Below are 19,212 nucleotides of genomic sequence, written 5' to 3'. Positions count from 1 at the left end.
AAAATTGAGTTTTGCATTTTGCAATATTTACCAACAAGATTTAATAACAGTTTTACCCAACTCATATCTCGTAAAATCTATAAAAGCTTTAAAGAATTTTTTATAGATAAAAATTTTCAAAGCAGGAATGTTTAGCCACCATACAGCGCTATGTGCAGCATGCAAGCAAGCATATTGAAGCATATTTTCCAATAAAATCATGAATGAAATGTGTTTTTCTATCTTTTGTATCTCTGGAAAAATCAACTTTTGGCGTATGTGTTTTAGGTAAGTGTTTTATCCATTATTGTTTACGTTGCTATGGTAAAAAGCAAAAGGTCAACATGACTGCACTGGGAAATTAGTGGCATTTTCAACCGTAAAATGAGCTGAAAAGTCTGTAAAAGCATGCCAAATCCACACATTTCTACACAAGGTATTAGTTTCAGTCGTATTATTCTGTGTATTTTAGCTGTGAACATGATTTTAGACTTTTTAGCTCGAAATGGTAGATAGTTGTTGTCAGCGTATGCACGTATTGTTATAATTTAGCAGTCAACTCATATTTTTATTATCTTTGTGTATCTTCGTTGAATTGACCTTTATTGAATATTAATGGTTAATGAAGTAGTCACTATAAATGTGTGTAATATATTATATTTTTGCTGTAGAATGTAATGTGTAGATTAAATTTTGAGATCAAATTCAATATATATATATTATATATTCAATCCTTAAACAACGTGTGTGAAATTTATATAAAGTTATTTAAATTGTTTAGATTGGTTCTATCATATACCAGCAGCGAGGTCTAAGAATCCTCCAAGTATTATTGCACCTATCCAGTCTCAAATCCCAGGCCTCGGCAACATACCTGAGGGTGCTATTCCAAATGATAATGATAAACATTTCAAAAGAAAGTGGTTTAGAGACACAGATTCCAAATATGTGAAGCTTGCAAAAGCTGGTGGTCGAAAAAGTAGGTTTGGCTATATTATTAGTATTGCTTTTTTTAAAGAAATGGCATTCATTACTTACATTTAGCAACCAATAATGTGTTTAAATAACCATTAACACACCACTACCGGCAATGCTTTGACAAGAAATGATCAGATTTTGTTAGGCAAAAGCTTTTAATTACCACTGATTGGAAGTAGCACAATCTAGATAGATAAATAGATCATTCACAAATGTTCATATTGAATTTTAGATTTGCTAAGCTTTATGCCAGGCAAGCTATCATCAGAACCAGTGTTGTACCCAAGAGTAGACTGGTTTGATCATCATGGAGATCATGAAGAAAACACAAATTATAAACAGAAATCCACAACAGAGTATGTATCTTTGTCTATAGTATTACACCCTAATATCTTTTTTAATATCTCAGTTCTAAATTAATTTGGTTCTGATTCAATTGCTAATGAGTTTAGCTTCTTATTTTCTTGAGAATTTGGGACATGTACATACTACAAGATATCCTGTGTAAAATATTCCTGTGTATATTGAAGCATCAAATCAATAATTTTGTAACCCATATAGCTATGTTGTTCTACCGGAATGGTACATCCATAATGAAAGTGTGGATGACCACAATGATGCAGATGTTTCTATGGACACAACTGAGAACCAATTGTCTAATGGTCAGAATTCAAAAAAGAAGCCAATGATTGGTGATTCAATGACTGTTTGGCAAAGGTAAGATTTACAGAATTCACTACTCCTGCATGCACTTGGAAGAAGCTTGCTAGGCTCTTGTTAACTTTGAGAATTCAGGACATATGCACTTAGAATTTGACAGAAGCTAGGACTGCATGAACTCTAGGGTATAAACAGCATAGGCATGCATGTGATATGTGATTTAGCTACACCAATATATTTTGTTAAAATATTTCTCCATCATCCTTGTATCTAGAGAATCAAAAGAAGCTGCAGATGAGGCATTGCAGAAGAAACCAATCAAGCTGCCAAAAATTTGTAAGAACAACGCAACAAAGAAGGGAAAAGCCTTAAAAGAAACACCAAAATTGTAAGTGGGAAGTATGAATGATTGAGATTTGTTTTCTTAGCTGGTTCTTACATTGCATTTCTGAAATCAAATCATTTAGAAAAAGTAATGTGGCAGTTTTGGATGACTCGCAAGACATGAGGAGATTACTTTCGATGGATTATCAACGAGAATGGCTCTCAAATAAAAGTGCAGAATATACAAAGGAGATGAAAGCTCAAATAGTAAGATCATTTACAGTTTACTATAATGTCTGTCCTTTTAGTGTCCTTATGGCTCATGTAATGATTCAAGTATCATTCAACCATTGTGTAGAGGGTATGTGTGTGCATGTGTAAGTGGGGTTAGGGTGTGTTAGTGGCGAAATCAATGATAAGTACATAGACTCATAGTATAAAGCATTTTTGTGTTTGACTTCTTTATTCAGATTCTTGAAAAAGAAAGGCAGGCTCGTACGAGAAGAATTGGCAAAAGATTTCGCGACTCGCTGAAGCCAAAGTAAGTCTCGCCTCTTGCAGCAGCCATATTTGCTGATTTAATAGCTGGCGAATCGCTCTGTAAAATTAATCGGTTTCTGTCAATTGTTTTAGAAAAGAGATTGTAGAAGAGAAACCGTTGTTTAAATTAAGCAGGTACGTCAAAATATTACATAGCTATATTGGAACGCATATAAATATTTAATTTCAAAATAATAAAACATCGAGATAGCTATATGCTAAAAATGTTTGCCGGCAGTTTTATCTCAAAGTATAATACCGTCATCTTCCCTTGCTACGACCCTACCCTCATGCAGTTACCCTGGCCTTATTAACTAGCCAGTGTTTATGTCATTCTGACGTATGTATATACCACATCCTGAGTCAAATATCATCAACGTAAAGTCGTAAACTTGAATGGCCATATCCACTAGGTTTAACAAGGTGAAATCTTGTGTGGACACAAGATGGTCGAGACTCGAATCTGAAGACAAATCGATGGCACATTAATGTATAGTTTATCAATAATTAACGTGTTTCATGTATCTAGTATATAATATTCCAAATGTTATTTTTATTTATATATGTACTAAAGTTCATAAAAATAGATTTTTGCCACTTGTGTGGGATTTTGTTTGTGAAAAATGAAACCAAACTGGTGTTGGAATTTATAAATAAATTTGAACGCTCGGAAGATATTAACTTTCGATATTAAACCAAGTACTTTTGGTTTAAATCATTGGAAACTCCGTAATATCCAGCAAGATTTCTTGAAGGTACGGTACAACATGAACACTAATTGCGCGATAACTGCATGGCGCATTCCAGCAACATGCTCGAAAGAAAATTTACGTCTTGTAGTGTCTCTCTTGGTCGAAATTTAGAACGACTGAATAGCGTGATTACATCTTGGGAAAGTGGACAAACTTCTACAGGGGAGCACACCCTAATTAATCTACCATCATCCGTGAATGGTCAATTTCAAAGTCTGTCAACCATGAACCCCAATTTTGTGCGTAAAATATAACCATAGATATATTAGATTAAAACGCATGCAACATAAGCAAAACTATACCGCCAACAGGCATATACTGTATAACCAAAAATATACTATATAAATTATACTTTCAACTATTCAGTGATAGCAAGAGTAAGATTTAACACATTTGAAGACGCAAATGGGTATCGCTTTCGCAAAGTTATACCGAAGTCTATTTTTACTATTTGGTAACATGCTAAATTTTTCAATTCTGAAATATATAGTAATATACTGCTAGCCTTGCCGTGTATGTACATTAGTATTTTCGATCTAGTTTGGTTATGAATATATGTCTTTTATAATGTGTTTTTTTTTCGCTACAAATATTTGTTTTAGTTAAAAAAGTTGGCGTAAAATAAGATGTTTTCCCGGCAAGTTTAAACGTTTTTAGTTTGATATGTTTTAAATTATTTAATATTTACACTACAGGTGCATATAACGGCTGTTTCTTATATAACAAGCTGATGTATAATATTCACGCAATCATTTTTTTTTCTTCCAAAACATCTACGAATTCCAGTGCTTCTTATTCCTACACAGTTTGTATTTGAAATATTTGTTTGTCTATCATTCTTTACCAGCGATATGCCGTTAAAGTTTAATTAAATTTTTCTTACGAAATAAAAGAAGAACCTGATGCAGCCATAGAAAAAAAAATATAAAACATATATTCTGCCGCGAACGTATAAAAAACGTGAAGTTCTACTGTAGTTTCGGACCTTACAGACTAAATGGAAAACATATTGCATTGTCTGTAGAATGTTTATTATTAAATTGTGATTTAAAAAGGAAGCAGGCGCTTTATTAAGCTTGCGGTTGGCCTGGTGCATGCCGTCGGCATCGGCTGACTTGTCTGCCCTGTTTATACTTGTTGCCTCAACTACATAATTATACGCGAAATCTGCATGATTTCTCTATCTCTTGCATATATATTCGTCATTTGCCTCTGTAACAATCCAGGAATATACTATAGCTTAACCGTTTTCTCGACCTCAAGATTATACTGGTTGGCGGCGATTTCGGCCTAACATGTATTGACATTTTCAAACAGTTGCCAACGACGACAGCAGACTATGGAACAGGTGGTTTAATGAAGACTTCTAAGAGAGACGTTGTTATTTAACAATATTTTTGCTACGTTGGCACGCAATTCTTATTCATGTCACTAAAAAGATTTTAAATTTGTTTCAGTGAAAAAAATTATGTCGGCTGACTAAAGTAAAGAGATGTAATCATCATGTGAATCGAACGAGAATTGATTAATCACAGTCCAACAAGCTTGTTTATTTGTTAAACTTGGAACATTGTTCCAAGGTGAGTAAATTATTGTTAATTTTTTTTATCGATAATCGATATTTAAAAACGTAATTATTCTCCTTTATGCTATTACACTGAATCAATTGTATATATATACTATTATACTACGAACTTCATCAGTATTTTGACTAAAGAAATCTTCATTTGCATGATTTGATGAGACAGCAATCTTACATCTGCATATAATTTCCGGATGCCTATAATAGTTTAAATTTAACCTCATAACGTTTCTCAAAACTCCTCTATCAATAAACTGATAACTGAGCAGTGATCATAATCAAGTCTACCGTTTTATTCAACATGCAACTAAATGTTTTTAACCTTAATACAAAGATACTGTTTACAAACATATCCAGTGCGTAATATTCAAGTTGACTCATTCTAGAGAGATGTAAGAGAGTTATTTAATTTTGACTTATCCACCGTTTAAACTAAACGGGCTTGATACAACCAGCCCCAGAAATCCGAAGCAAGACACCGAGAATTTGCAGTGAATGCACAAGCTTAAAATCCAACAGGGATATGTTCCAATTCTCACTGTATTACTATAACTGCATGTACACTAGCCAGTCAATCAGCTCACATTACAGCTCATATATACTATATTAACTATATTGAAAACCATGTTATTTCATTTTTTTCTCATTTTGGGTGGCTATTCTGTATCGTTTATTGTTTATTTTTTAGGCTTTCTAAACAAGTGAGAGATGAAAGTCGTGTACTTAGTGCTTATTGCCTCCTCATTTCTGTTGAATTCAGCTTATGCAGGTAGTGTTAACATAGCTTTATAATACTCTCAATCAGGCAATTTGTTTTTGATTTTATGTTTTCTATTGGCCCATTTTTATTGCGTGTTTTGCCCCCCATACAAAACATTTGTTCTCGAAGGCTCTCAGGTCGAAACGTCGAGAAGCGTTGTGTCTATTTTAGGCAGTTGTTTTACCACATTTGATGCTAGCCTTATAATGGCAGCTTTTCATAAATAAATCCCGGGTATAAGACGCTTTTCGCCGTAGACCGCCATAAACGTACCAAAATTGATTTTTTTTAATGCGCCTGGACGCGAGAATTAGGTTCTCTTTGTCTTAATTAATATGGCAGGTTGCGGTCTAAACAGACGACTATAGGATTTAAACGATTCTTCCTATAACGCATTTTTTAAAACTAAATTTAAATCACAGTGGCCGGTTGTATAAAAACGTAGTTAACTTTTAACTATAGTTAGTGACAGAATTGACCAATCAGAGTCATGTATTTTTGAGTTAACTACAATTAAACTACGCAAGATGTAGTTAATAAGAGGTTTAAACAACCGGCCCCAGGTAACAGGCTGTGTCGGTCGGCTGTGTTTAATTTCAAAACCCATGCTTTAGAACTGTTTATTTATTTCAATATTGCTCACTTCACACTCATGTAAATTGTTGTCAGAACGTCTAAACAGGCCTGAGACTACGGAACCGCAAGAATCGTTCTTGCCGCGTCCAGTTTCATTTTGCAATATAAAGCGAAGATCACCGTCGTAGTTTAGGTTGCCCGGGCCTATTTGTGCCCATGCAGCGTCATTGTGGTCTTCGGCGCATGAATAATATCCAGATCAATGTAAAACTAGACAGAAAACGTTTGGCGTACTTGTTCCTAAAGTGCCTTCTTTTTCACTGTACATTGTGCGAAGTGTCATCGTTTCTGTTTGGTAATCATGCACACACCGCATACCTGGTTTAGGTTTCTACCCGTGCCAGCGTGTAAAATATCATATGGATGATATTTTATGGACTATGGTTCTGAGTCGGGTAACATATTTTTAGAACCTAAAGGATGCCCCCACGTTTGTCAGAATGGTGGTTTGTGTGTCCCTCGAAATGGCTCGTACGAATGTCAGTGTCCATGCGGAAAAACTGGAGACACATGCCAAGCCACGAATTGTAAGTCTACACTAAATATGCAATTCTTGTAAATTGTGTGCACGTTTCTAGCCATTCTCAGTCTGCAGAGAAGTGCTTTATTTTGAGAAATGTGACCGCCATCAGTGACTTTGCTTGTGGATTGAAAAGATTTTATAAATGTTGAATCCAGATGTTCAAGAGTGGAGTTACAATCTTTCTTTCACACTTTCTATATCTTAGTAAATGAAAAGGCGGCTGTTCTAGCTCATTCTTTGTTCGCTAGTATGAACAACTCTGTTTTATTAACTGAAATAAATTTCTGTGTTTAGGGTGTCCCGATGTTAAATTCTCAAAAGTAGGCTGCTTACCAGCCACTGGGACGAAGCCGGCGTACCTTGCGTTTGAACCTGCCAAACACACGTTGGAAGAATTTGCGTGTTTGTAAGTTGAGGATTTTAGTTGGATCAAGAATTTCCGCGTAGTGCAAACCCGCTCTAAAAGCACTCTTCGCTTGTCTAAAGCCCGCCGCGCACGAGAGCTGTTATCTGAGCTAAAGATCTCGCGAGGCTGTTATCTGAGCTAAAGATCTCGCGAGGCTGTTATCTGAGCTAAAGATCTCGCGAGGCTGTTATCTGAGCTAAAGATCTCGCGAGGCTGTTATCTGAGCTAAAGATCTCGCGAGGCTGTTATCTCAGCAAGTTTCTCACGTTTGCGGATGGTTTTCGGGTTGAGCTAACTGCCTCGCGAGGTCGTTAACTCAACTGATACCTCTCATGTGCGGCAAGCTTAATGAACAAGTTATTTGCCTTTTTAGCTGACGCAGAAAGACTGTTTCTCTGATATCTTATCTCCACACAATGATTATTCCTAGGTGCGCGAACCACACAAGACAGTATGGACTAAAATATTTTGCCCTGGGAGATGATGATTGCGTGGGATATAATGAAAACGAGATATCTGTTGAGAATCTTTCTCCTCAGGAATGTCGCCAGGCAGATCAGATGAACTGCAATAGCAATACCAGCCTTCCCGCATGTTATGGCCGCGCTGGGTTCCAATTTGTTTATGCACTTGTAAGTATATTTGTGTTGGATAAAGAATGACAAGGAAGGATATCCTCATATCATCCATCATCGTTTTTGTATATTTTATCATTTATCGATTTTGTTCTGCTATAAGCTGTTAACACTGATCTGATTACCACACAGAAGATGACTAATGGACCTTTTTCATAATGACGTCAAACGAGGAAAGTATGATGTTACACGAAGTTTGATTGGCTCGATAGTTTTGTGGAGCCAATCAAATTTCGTGTAACATCGGACTTTCCGCGTTTGATGTCATTATAAGAAAGGTCTATTACCATTTGGTTTTTGTTGACGGCATGTCGCCTGGGGCTCTCAAAGAAGGGGGGAGGGGGAGTAGGAGAGAAAGGGGTGGAAAGCCCCCCGAAAAATAAATCTTTGCCACAGGCGCCACTCCATTTCTTCTGTAGGGTCCTATTTTCATATATGGGCTCTATTTTCACAAACTACAAATATGTTAGGCAAAAATGTTTTTGTTTTGCAGTCTCTTGCTGACCAATACAGCTGCGAAGAGGATATTCGAGATTGTTCAGGTGTGTTCACTCAAACTGTGGTTATAATTGAATCTTCTAATGAAGTAGCCGCAGCCAACTCCTCGGCAAAATTTTCAGAAATACGCGTGGACGAAATCATTTTAGTTAATTAAACCACAGATGCAGTTATACTTTCTTTTCAAGTGTATCATCAATCATGAAAAGATTTGATAAATATTGGTAAAGTATTGATACAACGAAATTTCATACGACTTTTTTCTTTTAAGATTATGATTACGTATATCGACAGCAGGATGATAATGCTAATATGTATTTTGGTCCAATTGAGAAAGCTCTTCCCTCTGGTAAACCATTCTCGTATTGTATGTGGATCAGACTGGCATTCCGCCAGGAAAGTGACCGATATTTTGTTTATGCGTATTCATCAAATAGATATGGCAATCAATTTACGTTGAATTATTACGCCACAAGTGTGGATGCTAATGATTTTTATGCGCACTTAATGACGGATGAATTGAGCTCTGGTAGAGTGTAAGTAATACAGTCTGCTAATTTCCTGTTTTTATACTAATACAATCACCTCTCTAATATAGACATCTCTCTAATACAGACTCTCTCTAATACAGACATCTCTCTAATACAGACATCTCTCTAATATAGACATCTCTCTAATACAGACATCTCTCTAATACAGACATCTCTCTAATACAGACATCTCTCTAATACAGACATCTCTCTAATACAGACATCTCTCTAATACAGACATCTCTCTAATACAGACATCTCTCTAATATAGACACCTCTCTAATACAGACATCTCTCTAATATAGACATCTCTCTAATACAATCACCTCTCTAATACAGACATCTCTCTAATACAGACATCCTCTCGACATCTCTCTAATACAGACATCTCTCTAATACAGACATCTCTCTAATACAGACATCTCTCTAATACAGACATCTCTCTAATATAGACACCTCTCTAATACAGACATCTCTCTAATATAGACATCTCTCTAATACAATCACCTCTCTAATACAGACATCTCTCTAATACAGACACCTCTCTAATACAGACATCTCTCTAATACAGACATCTCTCTAATACAGACATCTCTCTGATACAGACATCTCTCTAATATAGACATCTCTCTAATACAGACACCTCTCTAATACAGACATCTCTCTAATACAGACACCTCTCTAATACAGACATCTCTCTAATACAGACATCTCTCTAATATAGACATCTCTCTAATACAGACATCTCTAATACAGACATCTCTCTAATATAGACATCTCTCTAATACGGACATCTCTAATACAGACATCTCTCTAATACAGACATCTCTCTAATACAGACATCTGTTTAATATAGAAATCTCTCTAATACAGACATCTCTCTAATACATACATCTCTCTAATATAAACATCTCTCTAATACAGACATCTCTCTAATATAGACATCTCTCTAATATAGACATCTCTCTAATACAGACATCTCTCTAATACAGACATCTCTCTAATACAGACATCTCTCTAATACAGACATCTCTCTAATACAGACATCTCTCTAATATAAACATCTCTCTAATACAGACATCTCTCTAATACAGACATCTCTCTAATACAGACATCTCTCTAATACAGACATCTCTCTAATATAAACATCTCTCTAATACAGACATCTCTCTAATATAGACATCTCTCTAATACAGACATCTCTCTAATACAGACATCTCTCTATTACAGACATCTCTCTAATACAGACATCTCTCTAATACAGACATCTCTCTAATATAGACATCTCTCTAATACAGACATCTCTAATACAGACATCTCTCTAATACAGACATCTCTCTAATACAGACATCTCTCTAATACAGACATCTCTCTAATATAGACATCTCTTTAATACGGACATCTCTAATACAGACATCTCTCTAATACAGACATCTCTCTAATACAGACATCTGTTTAATATAGAAATCTCTCTAATACAGACATCTGTTTAATATAGACATCTCTCCAATACAGACATCTCTCTAATACAGACATCTCTCTAATATAAACATCTCTCTATTACAGACATCTCTCTAATACAGACATCTGTTTAATATAGAAATCTCTCTAATACAGACATCTGTTTAATATAGACATCTCTCCAATACAGACATCTCTCTAATACAGACATCTCTCTAATATAAACATCTCTCTATTACAGACATCTCTCTAATACGGACATCTCTCTATTACAGACATCTCTCTAATATAGACATCTCTCTAATATAGACATCTCTCTAATATAGACATCTCTCTAATATAGACATCTCTTTAAAACAGACATATTTAACGCGAAAACACTTCTTTAATACAAACACCTATCCAACTCGGACATTTCTGACACGGATGTTGGTTCCTTTTTTAGCTTCTCTATTCCCGGGGGCATTTTCAACAAGTGGCGACATGTTTGCGATACAATCAATCTTGATACAAAAACTGTAACAACCTACATTCATGGAAGCCTAGTTGGCAGTTTTACTAGTAACAATTTACGATCTCCGGTAGAAAATGGTAGACTTATCATTGGACGTGATCAAGACTCGTTCGGGGGCAGGTTTGGGACTGGAGACGTAGTATTCGGTAAGGATATATATGTATATAATAACTGCAATGAAACACGCAATTTGATTGGTTCGTAGGCATGCAGTATGAGACAATCCCGCACTTTGCGCGGGAAATTTGACCGTCGTTTCATTGTAGTTATTTCATAAAGAAAATACTAAATGGTTTTCCGTGCAGGATTGCCAAGCCGTAGGCGAGTGCTTTTTCACGCTTTCCGAAAGTCTCGCAATTTCCCGCGTGCATGCAGTATCACGCAATCCTGCACGGAAAACATTTAGTATTCCGTTATAAGTACACCTTTATGAGATTGATGTATACGCAAGCTTTAATATATCACTGCGATAAATAATAGATATTTAAAACGTCAAATGGCGAACACGTGGGTACGTTTACAGTGTGATGCTGACACGTTAATAACACGTAAGCACGATGCTAACAACGTTATCGATAAAACCCTCAATGTCCCTTATAATCCCAGCATGTACCTCGAGCGTAGTTAAAGACCCCGAAACATCCTGCGTGTAAAACTAAAATTTTGCCAAAGAAGTTGCTAATATAACAATTTGATGTAATGAATGCCAATGCTTTTCCAGGTGATGTGGCATCGTTTAATGTCTGGGACTACCTGATCAGCGACAAGGAAATCGAGCAGATTTATTCAGGACCTGGTACTGTACGTGGAAATTTTCTAGCCTGGGTTGATATGAAGAAGTATGTTAGTGGTCTCTCCTTAACTCTTCGTGACAACCCTGTCTTGAAATGGAAAGGTATATTTCATCATTTCCTCGGTCTTACGACTTTTTACAAGCAAACTTCGGGAGAATTATTGCTGCTTTTACATTCCAGGTTTATCTCGCGCCCATATTTTCTTAAATGCAACGAGTTATATACAAAGTAAACTCAGTCTAATCATATAATCGATCAAATACTGCGGAATGGATTTCTATTTCGGCAAACCTGCCGCTGATTGGCTGAAGTATAAACGCTAGGCTACATCACCTGGCGTTTAGCTTAAACGGTGGATATAATCCAAAGTTCTAATTAAAAATACTTTTATTTATGCATCTTTTGAACGATTGAACCTACATCCTATACATTAAATACGCCTTAAACTATTAACTATTTAGGGAATTAAACTATTTACATGAAAATATTTTAGCTTTGGTGTTCAACTATAATAGATAATTTTGTTTTCTTTCCATTTTGAACTTATCCACTGAGCTAAACGTCTTTCTAACAACCAGCCTAAGGTGATAAAGGAGTTACTGGTATGTTAAGTGTGCGTCTTTTTTTCAAAGGTGGAGGTTGTCGCTGGGAACGAACAGAATGCGATGAGGAAAGTGGTTTGTGTAAAGGGGGAATATTCCGATGTCCTTGCAGTAAAGATTTGACAGCGCCTCGTAGCTGTTTTAGTTCAGATATTTATGAGATGAAACCCTGCTCAGGTATGTAGCTCTATTATGGTATTAGTATACACCTGACTATTGTCTATTACAAATCCTACATTCTGATTCGCTCGCGCGACCCTATAAAATTGAATTAATTAAATTATTTTTCGGTGAAATTTTGCGGTGTATCGATTTTTTCCTCGAAATTAATATATCTAGGTACAGGGTGTATACTAAAACAATTAGACAACTCGCCTTCGTTGCCTATGAGCGGATAGTCAACTCAGGCTTCGCCTTCGTTGACTATTCGCTCATAGACAACTCGGACTCGTTGTCTAATTGTTAAATAGTGTTACTGATTTGACTGGAATTTGGTATAACAACTGCCTAAGTGGGGCAAAGCATCTCTCAACGTTTCATTCTAATAGCCGAAGAATTATTATGAGTTACTAACTCTCCTGGTCAAGAGGTGTTTTTGTCCAATAATTTGAGGCCAAGTTGTTATACGACATTGTCATGCGAAATTTTTAGAAGATGCTACCACAATGCTCTTTGAAACATAGTCACTATCTGTCCCAACTTTTCCAGCCCCTGTTTATACGAGAGGCGGAACAATGGATGTTTCTTTATCCGGCGTTTACATTTTTATTTTGTACGTGATTTTTCCTGGTGGATATAACCGGAACGTTTATGATAAATAGCGGGAGTGTAAACATTGTCCTCTCAACAAAACTGAATTTTCATTTCCTTCGTTTCAAATGACCTGGGTCGTGTAAAATTTGAAGTAATTCTATTATTTTTATGCAGAAACACGTTTGTTTTTCCACAACGATAAAAAGGGGTTTAAATATTTCGCCCCTTATACTAATAGTTACATGAACGAGGACAAATAACTCCACGGGCCAGTTGTTCAAAAGCTAGATTAGTGCTAATCCTGGGTTAAATTTTAATCCTGTGTTTTAGTTTATGTGCTTCTGAACCACTGTTGGTTTTAAAACTTTAGAAAATATGACTTCTATTGGTCCAGAAAATATTTATGAAAAAAGATATTCAACTTTGTAAACAAGCGTTAACAAGATTTGCTTTAACCCAGGATTAAGCTAACCGGATTTTGAACAACCGGTCCCAGGCGTATAACTCCAGTTTTGTCGTGACGTCATGATCCTGAGATCAGCTGGAACATATGGAGCAAGGGAGCTCCCGGTCAATGTCCCGTCCTGGCAATGGACCTAACGCCTCTCATGCTGTTTGTATTTTGTATTTCTAGAGCATAATTATTACCTGGAATATCCTTCAACAGAAACGGGAGCTCGTATTACAATAAATGATTTTGTTTTATACAACACCTGGTTTTTTACTGTATGTTTATGGATAAAGTACCCACCAGGTTCCAGTTATTACCACGGCGTGATCTACATTGGTACTAAATCGCTCAGCTTCGCTAATTTCTTTCTATTTCTTCATCATGATCAAAAAAGGATAGTTGTCAGAAATAATAATAACATTGCAGCTGTTGAATGGTAAGTTGGTGTATTAAGTCCCGCCGTCGACGTCTGTTTTACGAAAGCTAGATAGCCCTTCGAACGGATAGTGTTATTTTTAAGCCACTCCAATGTTGTCCATAGCCTGGTAAAACCTAAATGAAACCTTCGTATTCTTGTATTCAGTTTCACTTTATTTATTGTGTAAATAATTTCTTTATTCGTTCCATCATTATCACTCTCCGGTGCGATGAACTAGCCAGCCTTCGTAATACCAACCCCGGTTATAAAAAATAATTTAGATAGGATCCTTTAGAACAACGCGTTTTAGACGTCGACTTAAACAAAAACTTGAGCTCATTAACATTAGGTTCAATGCATAGAAAAAGTTTTTGATTTTTCTTCCTACAGTTGCAACGACGGAACCTACGCCAACAACGAATGGTTCCATGTATGCGCAGTTCAAGACCATCAAACATTGCGATTGTACAAAAACGGGGTACTTAAAGGTAGCCGGACCCATTCTGGCATTGTGACAATCGATGGTCATAATGAAATATATATCGGTGATCATCCGACTCAGGCTAATAAGAGATGGAGTTTTCTTGGTTCTATGGCGCACCTCAATATTTGGGTCGACGCGCTCAGTGATAGTACCATAGCATCGATTGCTAATGAAGGAAATACTTACGTTGGGAATCTTTTTGCATGGCCTGATTTAGCGAAATATGCTATACCTGGTGTGATCAACATACGTAGACCATCACCTGTGATGAGATGGTCAGGTATGTAGTGTTGGAATGTTATCGTAATGACAGTGACCAACATCGTTATCACCGTCATCATTGATCATCACGTCATCATTGATCATCATCATTGATTATCACCACAATCTTCATTTATCATAAATGTCATTTATCATCATAATTGATAATCGTCACCTTATTGATCATCATCACAATCATTGACATAATCAGCTATCATTATCACCATCTTTGTTCATCATCACTTCATAATTTCTGAACCTGTTATCGATATTTGATCACTTTTCATATCCTGCAGATAAGAACTGTCATTGGTCAAAAGACACCTGTGCTGCAGAACAGTTGTGCCAAAATGCTAAGTACATCTGCCCTTCTTCACAATTGGGTGAAGCAGCACCTCAAAGCTGTAGTACGGCGTCTTACACCTTCACAAATGCAGATAAAAAACTGAGTAAGTCACTCTTTTGGTTTAACAAAACACTAGAAAAGTCTTCTCAAACCATGTCAAGCAATTTCGAGAGAATATACAAGAAGTAAACTAATTTTAAGACCCGTTTGGTTCAATGTAGAGCCAAATCTTCTCGTGGATTTAATGATCGTATCTCGTGACTCCAAAACCCTCGCCAACGTTGGTCTCACTTATTCAAGCGTTTTCGTTAACGACTTGGAACACAAAGTTAGTGGTTCTCACTGGATGCAATTTTTTGTGCTAGATGCAATCACAGGTAAATATTTATGACCATTGCCCCCTGAAAATTTTCATCGATACGGATTCTTGTCGAGTTTTGTCTAGTTCAAAATTTTGTTTATTTCGCCTGTCTATCACCTAAACAACTAGAAACAAACTGACTGACGCTTCGAATTATTATACAAACTCTTTTGACGACGAGAAGTTTTATTCTACTGTATATTTCAGTGTTTTAGGCATCTATATATAATTACCCAGGAGCTTGATACTATGATTTACAATCCGAACTTCAAACTAGAAAACTAGTCGCAGGTGTTTTCATTGCAGTACCCAGTCCAGCGATAGATGGGGCATGTCTGGGCAACCTTTAATGTACATCGTTATACGTTTTAATGCGATGTTCTTAACGTTTCAGGCTTTCTTTTAAACCAATTTGGATGCAGCACCTTCCATAATTCCACGTGTTCTGCTGGACTTGAAGACGCCTTGAGCAAGGTTGGCGCTGAACGAATAATGATTATGGTTGTTAACGAGAATCCAGATGTGGGTTTTGGTTCCGCCATCCCCGCTATTCATTCAGCCTTTGGCCACGAGCTTCACGTCACTAATTCCTTGTCTTCTGGGCAATCATTTTCATTGTTGGGTTACAGCGGCAGCAACGATGTCTCGTGGAGGGAATCTCGCATTCTTGCTGCGTCACAAGGACCGTCAATAATTAGGTCAACAGTTCCTTTACTGAGAGGTTAGTCAGACCACAGTTAGACATAGCATGCTGTATCAGAAACTGAGAATTTCTTCCGACCTCTTTGGGCTCGGTTTTAGTGTCACCCGAGTTTGAATGAAGGCTGATTACACCTCAATTTCTCACCAAAATATAACTCACAAAGTTCATTAGTTCGTATAAATAAAATTCTCCATAACTTGTTGCATGCTAAACTGCAGTTGTCAATCATACCAAATCAAGTTGTCAAACACTTGTGTGAAGAAAAGTGAACCTTAATTAAATATAGTTAGTGCGAGGATCAGCCAATCAGAATATTTTGAGGATTAGCCATTCAGAATCTCGTATTTTGCAAGATGTGCGTTTCTCATGGCCTATTTTTCATGTAGAATCGTGCCTTGATCACATGTACATGGGTGAAAGAGAAAATGGCAAGTATACAGTCTACCCTCCTGGTGGTAAAGAAATGATGGTATATTGTGATTTTACCACGAATGGCGGCGGTTGGACGGTGATACAGAGACGAAACCAAGGAAATACTTTATTTCCTTCAAGTGAGGAAGCTTATAACAACGGCTTTGGGCCCGTCGACGGTGAATTCTGGCTTGGGAATAAAAAAATCCACCGACTTGGAAGGGGGCAAATGTTGGCTGTGGTCTACGAGAACTCCACGTCTTCATTCTATGATTTATATAATGATTTTTATGTTATGCATAACTCCATGCTCGATATCTCTGACCGTTCCGGCACGTTACCTGCGGGTATTCTTAATACAGACAGTGTAGGACCGTTAGTGTTTGTTTCTTCAAAAGCCTCAAAGCATCCTTCAGATTGCTTGAAATCACTTGATGGAGGCTGGTGGTTTCGCGGGAACTGTGACGGGGAAAATTTGAATGCTGAGAAAAGAGAGTGCGGCGGCAAATCGTGGCTTGGCACGGAAATGTTGTTTAGACCAAGAGAATCGTGTAAGTCTTTTCCGTCTACATGCAAGGAGTCCGGTTTACACTGTCAAAGTTTCTGTGTTGCAATTACAGTTGCAATTTTTTATTGTTAAATCCAAAGTTTTAAACATTTTTTTACTGAGTATTAGCATGAAATAACTTAGTGTTAATTAGTGTTACAGTTCCCTCCAGTATTTGCAACAAATCCTTTTAGGATAACTTAGGATTTGTTTTTTGAAAAGTCCAAATTTGATCACAGAAAATTTGGCAGTGTAAACCAGGTCTTAGTGGGATCGAAAACATCTTTTAATGCCCCCCCCCCCTCTAGCTTAGTCCAGTTAGGGTGCAGATTCGGGTGTTCAAACCTGGAGAAATTAAATACGGATATATCAGTAACTAACTACTGAAGTATTTTAATGTATTTACAAGGTCCTTATAGGTTTTACCCTACAACTCATGCTCGACAACTGGCCTGCAACTCCCTCCTGCCTCCCCCTCGTTTCTCCGCGTATTAAGCTGCCTAGGATCATTCCCCTGTTGATCGTCCAGGTTATTATGGTCCGGAGATCCGACTGTTGGTGATAATTTATGCACGCTTCGAATAGACAATCCCATAACATTAAACCAGGCATATTTTCTCTTTGTATTAGCCAACGATGTTGTAATCAAGGAAATATCACCAGCGATGACATATCAAGATGGAATGGATGCTTGTCTAAGTGAAGGACTGCGCCTGTGCAGTTCCATGGAAATATGCCGTGATGGTAAACATGTTTCAGGCGGTTCCGTTAGGAACACTCACTGGGCACCAGTTGCTGATTATTACAACAGATGGATAAACACTGGTAAAAAAATGAGAGGATTTTGAGGGAAAGATACACGCGCAAAATATATATTCGTTATACCTATAATAGGCCTAGGTAGATTTGATGTATGTATGTCCAGTTTTATAAGATCTATCCTGTCTGTAGGTTCCCTAGACAAAATGAAAATTTGTGAGATTAAAAAGAATCCTGGTTGGGGAACTGAAAGCACATCATCAGATGATAAAGGCAAAGTATATTGTTGTAAAAACTACGCAAAAAAAGGTAGGATCTTTCACATGTTGCCCGGGCACTATGCCTTATCGTAATTTACTCCCTTTTGAATGATGTTTTTTAATTTATGATTGTGTATGCTACTTCGTGTAACGCAAAATACAATGGACAATATTTCTAATTGTGATTTAATGCTATGATAAAATACATTTTCGGGTAATCTACGGTTTTGGTTCGACTGCATGCATCTTTCCAATTTTTTTTTCACCTTGATTTCTTAGCCGTGGTAGCTGTCAACGAATCCAAAGCCATCATAGTGAATTTGCCTGATACGTACTCGTATACAACTGCTGTTGAAAACTGCAAGAAAAAAGGTTTAAAATTATGTAGCCAAAAAGAAATTTGCCCCGATGGTTCTAATCTAATTTATGGTTCTCAAGATGGATATAGCAAATGGGCACCGATTTCAGATCAAGACAATGGTTGGCTACAAATGTGTATGTTCTTTCTTTTGTTCATTTGATTGCACCCTGCTTAAGTGCAATACCGCTCCATCCGTCGCCCGCGTTCTGCCTGCCACACACATGTGTTGCAACGACGTGTTGCAGCGATGTGTGGCAGCGATGTGTTGCAGCGATGTGTTGCAGCGATGTGTGGCAGCGATGTGTTGCAGCGATGTGTTGCAGCGATGTGTTGCAGCGATGTGTTGCAGCGATGTGTTGCAGCGATGTGTGGCAGCGATGTGTTGCAGCGATGTGTTGCAGCGATGTGTTGCAACGACGTGTTGCAGCGATGTGTTGCAGCGATGTGTGGCAGCGATGTGTTGCAGCGATGTGTTGCAGCGATGTGTTGCAGCGATGTGTTGCAACGACGTGTTGCAGCGATGTGTTGCAGCGATGTGTTGCAGCGATGTGTTGCAGCGATATGTTGCAGCGATGTGTTGCAGCGATGTGTTGCAACGATGTGTTGCAACGATGTGTTGCAGCGATGTGTTGCAGCGATATGTTGCAACGATGTGTTGCAACGATGTATTTGCAGCGATGTATTAAATATGTAAATATCTGTTTCTGTTGATAGGTAGTGCTCATCGAGCGGATGTCTGTGAGTCTCACTTCGAGGAATATCAATATAATCCCACTTGGGGACTTTCTCCCGAACCAGGATCGTGGAAAGGACATGTATTTTGCTGTCTTTCCGATTCTGGTAAGGAAACGATGTCATCTTTGACAAATCATGCACGTTTTCTGCTACGTATCATTGCCGCTGGAATGCATGAAAAAAATTGC

General features: G+C 37.4%; 2 protein-coding genes across 4 annotated transcripts in view; both read left to right on the top strand.

Moving 5' to 3' along the window:
* LOC114525810 overlaps positions 1-19,212 on the top strand; it is a 60,965-nt gene that overhangs the window by 11,700 nt on the left and 30,053 nt on the right. Inside the window, exons 1-21 of one of the 3 annotated variants that reach the window (XM_028547245.1) lie at positions 4,505-4,581; positions 4,691-4,813; positions 5,504-5,584; positions 6,622-6,738; positions 7,029-7,140; positions 7,571-7,772; positions 8,269-8,317; positions 8,545-8,809; positions 10,710-10,924; positions 11,500-11,673; positions 12,205-12,351; positions 13,562-13,814; positions 14,187-14,560; positions 14,838-14,990; positions 15,109-15,264; positions 15,643-15,969; positions 16,338-16,913; positions 17,540-17,734; positions 17,861-17,977; positions 18,208-18,423; positions 19,004-19,129. In XM_028547245.1, the coding sequence (XP_028403046.1) occupies positions 5,524-5,584; positions 6,622-6,738; positions 7,029-7,140; positions 7,571-7,772; positions 8,269-8,317; positions 8,545-8,809; positions 10,710-10,924; positions 11,500-11,673; positions 12,205-12,351; positions 13,562-13,814; positions 14,187-14,560; positions 14,838-14,990; positions 15,109-15,264; positions 15,643-15,969; positions 16,338-16,913; positions 17,540-17,734; positions 17,861-17,977; positions 18,208-18,423; positions 19,004-19,129 (3,835 nt within the window). In that variant the 5' untranslated portion in view covers positions 4,505-4,581; positions 4,691-4,813; positions 5,504-5,523. Of the gene's footprint in view, positions 1-4,504; positions 4,582-4,690; positions 4,814-5,503; positions 5,585-6,621; positions 6,739-7,028; positions 7,141-7,570; positions 7,773-8,268; positions 8,318-8,544; positions 8,810-10,709; positions 10,925-11,499; positions 11,674-12,204; positions 12,352-13,561; positions 13,815-14,186; positions 14,561-14,837; positions 14,991-15,108; positions 15,265-15,642; positions 15,970-16,337; positions 16,914-17,539; positions 17,735-17,860; positions 17,978-18,207; positions 18,424-19,003; positions 19,130-19,212 lie in introns of those variants that run through there. The other 2 variants (XM_028547244.1, XM_028547246.1) reach the window with 2 other exon arrangements.
* Positions 311-3,052, top strand: LOC114525816 (uncharacterized protein C7orf57 homolog). The gene is made up of 9 exons (XM_028547257.1): positions 311-415; positions 761-958; positions 1,190-1,313; positions 1,519-1,674; positions 1,892-2,005; positions 2,085-2,208; positions 2,412-2,482; positions 2,575-2,616; positions 2,895-3,052. The coding sequence occupies exons 1-9, from the start codon at positions 388-390 to the stop codon at positions 2,968-2,970; spliced, it is 933 nt and encodes a 310-aa protein (XP_028403058.1). The 5' UTR covers positions 311-387; the 3' UTR covers positions 2,971-3,052.

Source organism: Dendronephthya gigantea, unplaced genomic scaffold (assembly GCF_004324835.1).
Source record: "Dendronephthya gigantea isolate DGI-Jeju-01 unplaced genomic scaffold, DenGig_1.0 000035F, whole genome shotgun sequence".
In the NCBI taxonomy this organism is placed as follows: Eukaryota; Metazoa; Cnidaria; class Anthozoa; order Malacalcyonacea; family Nephtheidae; genus Dendronephthya; species Dendronephthya gigantea.
Note: the sequence above shows the minus strand (reverse complement) of the source record. Positions and strands in the feature narration are given on the sequence as shown.

Bases quoted from the DNA above. Each gene is read 5' to 3' on its own strand.
- LOC114525816 (XM_028547257.1), top strand. From the start codon at position 388: ATGCCAAATCCACACATTTCTACACAAG. The intron at 416-760 runs GTATTAGTTTCA...TAAATTGTTTAG, and splicing joins TCCACACATTTCTACACAAG to ATTGGTTCTATCATATACCA. The intron at 959-1,189 runs GTAGGTTTGGCT...ATTGAATTTTAG, and splicing joins AAAAGCTGGTGGTCGAAAAA to ATTTGCTAAGCTTTATGCCA.